Source organism: Dreissena polymorpha, chromosome 15, assembly GCF_020536995.1.
Source record: "Dreissena polymorpha isolate Duluth1 chromosome 15, UMN_Dpol_1.0, whole genome shotgun sequence".
NCBI classification, from domain to species: domain Eukaryota; kingdom Metazoa; phylum Mollusca; class Bivalvia; order Myida; family Dreissenidae; genus Dreissena; species Dreissena polymorpha.
In genome coordinates this window covers 1040083-1047682 of record NC_068369.1, presented here as the reverse complement: position 1 = coordinate 1047682, position 7600 = coordinate 1040083, and the positions used below count along the sequence as shown (strand labels likewise).

General features: G+C 34.4%; 1 protein-coding gene across 1 annotated transcript; it reads right to left on the bottom strand.

Moving 5' to 3' along the window:
* Positions 1–2309: 2309 nt before the first annotated feature.
* On the bottom strand, positions 2310–7229 carry LOC127860836 (NADH dehydrogenase [ubiquinone] 1 alpha subcomplex subunit 7-like). Its single transcript, XM_052399143.1, has 4 exons — positions 7115–7229; positions 5257–5303; positions 3620–3763; positions 2310–2571 (listed from the first exon to the last, which is right to left on the bottom strand). The coding sequence occupies exons 1-4, from the start codon at positions 7166–7168 to the stop codon at positions 2502–2504; spliced, it is 315 nt and encodes a 104-aa protein (XP_052255103.1). The 5' UTR covers positions 7169–7229; the 3' UTR covers positions 2310–2501.
* Between the last annotated feature and the right edge of the window lie 371 nt (positions 7230–7600).

Below are 7600 nucleotides of genomic sequence, written 5' to 3'. Positions count from 1 at the left end.
TCTTTGAAATGTGTCGAGTGTTTATTTTAGTTTAAATTAGTCGATCTACTTAAGTTAAAAACTAAACGACGGATACCCTGCGTTCTGGATCAGGATCTGGACGGTACGTTGCAGGACCTGCGTCGACGCAACGGTAGAGGACGGTTAGTTCCACTGTAGGACAGTTTACCTGAAACTGCCAATTTTGTCTGCGCGCAATACACTTTATTCCACATTGTTCCATTCTATTAATGTCTTTGGGGAAAAAAGAGTTCGTATATAGTGGGGTTTTGCACTTGACTGGTATGAAACACTAAGAGTTTTTGAGAGAGTAATTTTCTACAATGTTATCTGCTTTAAAGTCTGAAAAAATCTTAGGGGTAACTCTACGTTTAGATTGCCGAACTGGGGTAAAGAAGTCTTGGCTAGGCATGGCTGGTACCAGCCCCTCAACCACCTTATACTGGCCTTTCTTCTCTGCTTGATGGGTGGGATCTTCATACTTTTCAGCATATTTGTCACGCAATCAGGTGTTTTGGTAGTATAGTCTCCAGTAATGAATCTCGCCAATTGTTTAAGTATCTTTTCAACTTGGTCTTCGTCTTTTTGAAGGTGTGGATCCCAGACAATTAAGCTACTAGTATATTCTAGAGACTGAGTAGACCTTAATAAGGCGAAGTATGCAGATTTACGACATTGCAAGACGTGGGGAGCTGAACATGCAGATTTCAATGTGTGATTACATGGGGGTGTGGGCTTATTTACGAGCCTGCAGTTGATCGTCGACAAAAAATAACTAAAGGGCCATGATTTCCTTGAACGGTCCGCCTTAGTTGAAGATGCACCATTTAACATTTGAGCGGTTACCCCACTGACCCAGATTCAACAATGGCATTGTTTTTGTGATATCTTTGTATTCAAAACTGAGTCATAAATATAGCTTCTGAAGTGGTAACGTGGGTTGTGCGAATATACCAACATTTGAATTGGTGACCTTAATTTTGTAAAAACGGGACCCATATTCAAACTCGGCCTAAATATTGGTGCGATTAACATTCTGATCAAGTTTCAACAAAAGTGAGTCATTAATGACGCTTTAAGAGTTTTAAGCTTTAGAAAAACAAGGTTTTTTTTAGATTCGCCCAGGTAACCTAGTTTTTTAAAGCACATGACATATATTCTAACTCGGCCTAGACATTGTCAAAATAACCAGTCGGACCAAATGTTATTGAGATTAATGTGGCTTTAAAAGACGTAAAAAGGTGTTTTCTTTATTTGACCTAGTTTTTTGTCGACTTGACGCGGATTTGAACACGGCCTAGATACTGTCAACATTAACATTCTGACCAAGTTTCATACACATTGTGTTTTATATACTGCTTCAAGAGTGATGACAATGTTTTACTGAGACTTGACCTGGTGACCTAGTTTTAACCCAGATTTGGCCTGGTAAATATGCTAAAAACACACATCAGAGTGTGCCTTTACGCGTTTTCTTCCGTATCAGGGTACAGTGTTGTACTTTTATTGAGACATCCACGATTGGTCATTTTCGGCCCAGGTACTACATACAAGAAGGTCGTTACCACAATTAAATTTTCTCGTTCCCACAAGTTAGCCATGTAATTTCCACCAGTTACTAAGTCGTTCCAACGACTGATTTACTCCTATACTAACTATTTTGCAAACGTTTCTCGTGCCCCGACTTATTAAGTTGTGAAACGAGTTTCTAAGTCATGGGAAAGACATGAATAGAAACATGCACATTTAACTTATGCCAACAAACAGACGTGTACGTTGAAGATATATAATATATATATATATATATATATATATATATATATATATATATATATATATATATATATATATATATATATATATATATATATATATATATATATATATATATATATATCAAGCACACGGAGATACCTCCTTATTGGCAATCGACCCAGTTTTGGGTTGCACGGGTAGCGCCAGATAAAAAGACATCCCTTTTCAAAGACGAGACGACACTGGTATTGGTTCAATTAAGAAAATACTTTGATACATCTGAGCACATACATTGATGCACTTAAGCAAATACTTTGATAGACTTGAGCTCAAAATTTGATGCATATTAAAAAATACTTATTGCAAAATACAATATAATGAAACAATGACAATGTGTGATTTCGATGCACATTTTCTTGATCCATTTTTAAGGAATATGCTCTTATGGTATTCCATAGAAAACAATTACATTCAGTACAACAACAAATATATTTATTGAATAAATTTTAGAGATAATTATTAATAAAACTAAAATATAAATAAAACTACACAAAACGGCTTACACATTTTATTTTTATAATAACTTACAATGTTTTCCAAATGTCAGTGAAAATCAACTGTTTTAGAGCTCCATAAAACAATCCAAAACTCCTATTTAACAATTCAAAACATTGTATATATAGTTTGTAACACTTTTCACTTAGTTTTAGATGTTGAATTTTTATAATCTGAAATACATTTGTCGGCTAAAACCTGTGTCCATAGTCCTCCAATTTGCCAGGCGTTCGAAATTTTGGTGTTTCTCTAGTTACAGGTCTGAAATGAAAGTCAAAGTCCTTTTTAAAATAAAAACAGATTAAAATTAATAAATGGCCCACATTTAAAAAAAAAATTGTTACACACAAATTTAGAATATTCGTAAAATGGCTCCGTTTTAAGAACGTTTTATTTGGAGCAATATGATGAGTATATTCAGCAGCTCATATTTTAGCACTCATCATTGTGTATGATTTCATAAATATGTAAAATGTACCACATATGAAGTTTCAGAACCTGGCCCATTTGCAAACTAACATGAAAATGGTCTCCTATTATTATTTGTCAATTTATTCTAAAAGAAGTAAAAGGGCAATATACTAGTATCCAAAGTTTCCCTATGCAATTTGCAGCTTGATTTCCCCCCCCCCAGATCCTTTTGGAATTCATGAGCAACCTTGACCATTAGGTGGTGTTGCCTTTTGCAGAATGTCTGAATATTAAAGATCTATAACCATAACATATTAGCTTAGTTTCATTTAAATCCTTCATAAAGCATAGGATATGGAGCGGACACAAAATGAGGCATGAATAATTGACCTTCTACTATGAACTTGACTTTGAGAATGATTTCTTAACTTACAGCTGCCTTCCACACATCAACAAAATCATGGTTTTCATTAAAACCCATGGGGTACTTCGATTAAGATATTTGACATATTGACCACACATTGCAACTTTTTCAAAGTTTAAAGGTAAATAAACTTAAATTTTCATCTTACTTTTGACAATTATCTGTCTCCCATTAAACTTAATGAAACTCCTGCCAAATGACAGTGACATTTGATGAAAATTGCATTTAAAACCTCCACATTATAATATTGAGGACAAACAGACAAATATTCCTCTTCCCTCTCACCTCACATTGGAGGTATTACTGTCATAACTTACAGAAAAAGATACATATATTTTCAGTAGAAGTAAATTATACAAACTTATATGCAATTGAATTGCATGACATATATTATTTATATATGGTTAAAAAAAACAAGCATTCTAACACTGTACTCAGTGAAACAAAAAAGGGTTTTATTCTAAACATACTTACTTGGATCCCGATGTTAAAAATTCTTGTGTATTACTGTAGACAACCTTTGGGGGTGTTGCTTCTCGTCTACCATCTCGTTTCATGTAGTAATTGGCCGCTAGCTTGTGAGAGGGCCCATCTGGCAGAGAGGGAGGGGGCTGGGACCTGCGGTAACATTACAGGGCAATACTTAAATACTGTGAAAAGCATGTTTAGGTAAAAATAAGATAAATTTCAGGAGGACAGATAGTAAAATGAAAGCTTAAATCGTGATTGTGTTGAATCATTCACCAGCTTCCATTCTACTTCCTTGGCTTTATATAAACCCAAGATTGGTCCAAACACTCTATATTCATGAAGATAAGTCTCTGAAGTTCTGAAAAAAACATTTGTGCAAAGATCTTCAAACTTCTGACCATTACAGAATTTATTCTGAACATTACAGAACTTACATCAATGAAAGTTTTGAAACAGTCTCACAACTTCTGAAGCTCTGAACATTATATCAGTGAATATATTACTGAATATCTGAACATTATATCAGTGAATATATTACTGAATTATCTGAACATTATATCAGTGAATATATTACTGAATATCTAAACATATCAGTGAATATATTACTGAATATCTGAACATTATATCAGTGAATATATTACTGAATATCTGAACATAATATCAGTGAATATATTACTGAATATCTGAACATTATATCAGTGAATATATCTCAGTGGTTCTGAAAATTATATCAGTGAAAAGGTCTCTGAGGTTCTGAACATCACATCAGTGAAAAGGTCTCTTAGGTTCTAAATATTATATCAGTGACAGGGTCCTTGATATCCTTTTTTACCTCTGAAATTATGCGGCTTCCCCCACTTAATTACACTTAATTATATATTTTTCCTCTTTTTTTCCACTTTCTAAGGAAAACATACTGAAAATTAAAAATTATTTTTTATGCCCCCGGATCAAATGATTGGGGTATATTGTTTTTGGCATGTCTGTCATTGTGTGTGTCTGTCCTGTCATTGTGCGTGTCTGTCTCAAAACATTAACCTTGGTCATAACTTTTGCAATATTGAAGATAGCAACTTGATATTTGGCATGCATGAGTATCTCATGGAGCTGCATATTCTGAGTGGTGAAAGGTCAAAGTCATCCTTCGAGGTCAAAGATCAAATATATGGCTTCAAAGTGGTGCATTAGGGGGCATTGTGTTTCTGACAAACACATCTCTTGCTTGTTTTGGAAACCTTCCATTGGAAATTTTTAGCTCCAACTTGGGAAAAATATATACTTTCTTGACTCCTGCATTCTTCCATTGGGAATGGGGCTTAGTACCGGACCCGATTTTGAATGAAAAAAACACTGTCTATGATCAAGGAGGGCCCTGAGTGAATATAGGTCTATAAGGTTCTGAGCATAACATCCGTTAATAAGTCCCTGAGTTTCTCAACATTACATCATAACAAAGAGGCACTTTTATGGAATTTTTCATTGAAATGAAATCTCTTAAAAGAAAACCCAGTGAACCCACAAAATTTTCCCTTATTTGCCCGTATGCACTGCAGAGGCTTATAATGGGACAACACTTTATGCAGAGACCAGCTGATATATAATACAGAATAAATAGTAGACCAATAGAGTTTGTGAATTACCTGGCAGAAATGTCAGCATGAATCCTTAAACCATCTTGAACTTTTCTCTGCAGGAATAAATAACAGACAATTTTATTAATAAGGAATGTAATATTAGTTTATTTTTTTACCAATAACATCACAGCAAACTGAATATTTGCAAACTGGATATCCCGAAATGTCCTTAATACCAGAATGTCACCTAATCCTGACCCAAGGGGTTTGAAAATTCATGGGCAATGTTAGTGTTGGACAAGTAACATTCAAGGTATTAGTCCATCTGTGTAAGGCGTCCCTAGTTTGTTTTTATTTTTAAGTGTGCCTTTTAACCCCTGAAAATAGTTGAGAGCTTCTGGTTAATAATCATAATGTTTAACAATTTTGCAATTTGGGCACCATACTGTGTATTAGGCCTAAAAAAAAAACATGTTTGTTTCAGGTTACAGGCTCAAAAAAATGAGGGTCGGTAGGTGGGGAATTTTTTTATTTTTTTTTTTTACTGTAGGATCTGATGTAAACTGGTGGCAACAGTGTGAATCAGATATGCGTAAATAACCCCATGTCAATATCAATCTATAATTTCAGGGGTTTATTGCAGTTTTATGGCTTTGTTTAACCTACATGTACCACATTAATTGGCCCGAACAGTGTACTTCTCCGCGATAAAACCATGGCAAGTTACGTACGAGACTGATGATAGCCAACGGGTGTTACCCTCCTGGAAATTGTTTTTTTCATGCATAATATTATCAAAACATATTTTTCGACACATACTACGTAAAGGTTTAACAAATCAATATTTAATTCATAACAAATATAACACAAGTATAAATGTTCTGTTAAATTCCCAAATGAGAATAATAATTTGTAATCCGAAACACACTTCCGATTTTTTAATGTTAACACAACGTTTACAAATGCTCCTAATATAGTCATCATGTATATTTCCCGACAAAAGAGCGCAAAAATTATGCGGCTATGTACAAGGTCAAGGAAAGCGTGCAAGTATTGATTTTTTTATACTAACTTTGTAGCGCAGTGAACATTGAAATCTGTTGATTTCCGTTAAAAGTTTCTTTGGTAATTTTTAACACAATTATATTGCGATTAATTTGATATTTTCTCTAAATTAATTTCAAATCAAACACGACCTATCTTTATCGTTACGGTCTTTTAGTTGAGTAATTATTGAAACAGTAATCTTACTGTATAGTATACTGATTCAAGAGAACATCTGGACGGAACTGGACTAAGTGTTGGGCGTTATAAAAACACGCATAGCATGAGTCTACTGACCTATTGTGTAGACTGCTGTTTGCGGTGTTTGGACAAAAGAGATTAACATGTGTGAACTGAATGCAACTCTGCCGATTTGGTCCATAATTACCGGTAATACATTGTTTTGAATGTAATTATTTTAATCAATACATTTGCGATCTAAATCACGGCCAAATAGTGTAAAACGCGAATTTTTTATATATTTTTTTTATAAAAAAATTGCAGTCGGGGGTAAACTGACATGGTCGGTCGGGTAACCTGAAACAAACATGTTTTTTTTTAGGCCCTATTGATACATAAGTCATGCATTTGATAAAGGAAGAAGCAAACCTGAACAAGTTTTTCATATTCAATAAACTAAGACTTACTATTAAATTGCATGCCAAGTTGATGTTTACACTTTTTTCAGTGTTGATAGATTGGTTCTATATTGATTTTAATTTGTATCTGAAGATATTTAATAGTGCAATGTAACCTGTCAATTCAAGGGCATTTAGACAAACTGCAATCCGGTTAACTTAACGGACGCAAGTTTTTACAGAAAAAAAATCATTTTTTAACAAAATATACAACATGCTTGCACCGTTTAAATAATACCTACACGACCGAACAAATCCATGAGTTTTCTGACAATCGGAGTGTATTGGCCAGCCATTTTTGGCACTATATTTTGTATAAGCGTCTGATTCACTATGAGTGGATGTAATAATAAACACACCTAGACACCTATTAAAATCAATATACCATTAAAAACGGCTGGTTCCATGATAATGTCAAAAAGACCGTTTTTATCCTCAAATGAAAGACTCACAACAGAGGATCACTCTTTCAACCGGAAATCACAGGGATCATATACAATTCCGGGTAAGAAGGGATTCCTGTTTATGGGGAAAGAAATTCATCCGAGTATAAAACGTGTCTCTGTTTAGTTAACAACTATGTGTTAGCGTTGTATTACCAAATGGATACCACATGGGTGTCACATGGGCATCGTTAACGTATGTTCGAGGCGGGCTCATTCAGATTTTTGTTAACAAACTCAGTCGCTCGCACGGTAGACGATCGCAATGTCGCGAAAAATGTCTAT

What these genes read in the sequence shown, in the direction of transcription:
- LOC127860836 (XM_052399143.1), bottom strand. Translation starts at nt 7,168, where the DNA reads ATGGCTGGCCAATACACTCCGATTGTCAGAAAACTCATGGATTTGTTC. An exon ending in TCATGGATTTGTTCGGTCGT is followed by an intron (nt 5,304 to 7,114) that starts GTAGGTATTATT and finishes TTATTCCTGCAG; the next exon opens with AGAAAAGTTCAAGATGGTTT. An exon ending in TTTTTAACATCGGGATCCAA is followed by an intron (nt 2,572 to 3,619) that starts GTAAGTATGTTT and finishes CTTTCATTTCAG; the next exon opens with ACCTGTAACTAGAGAAACAC.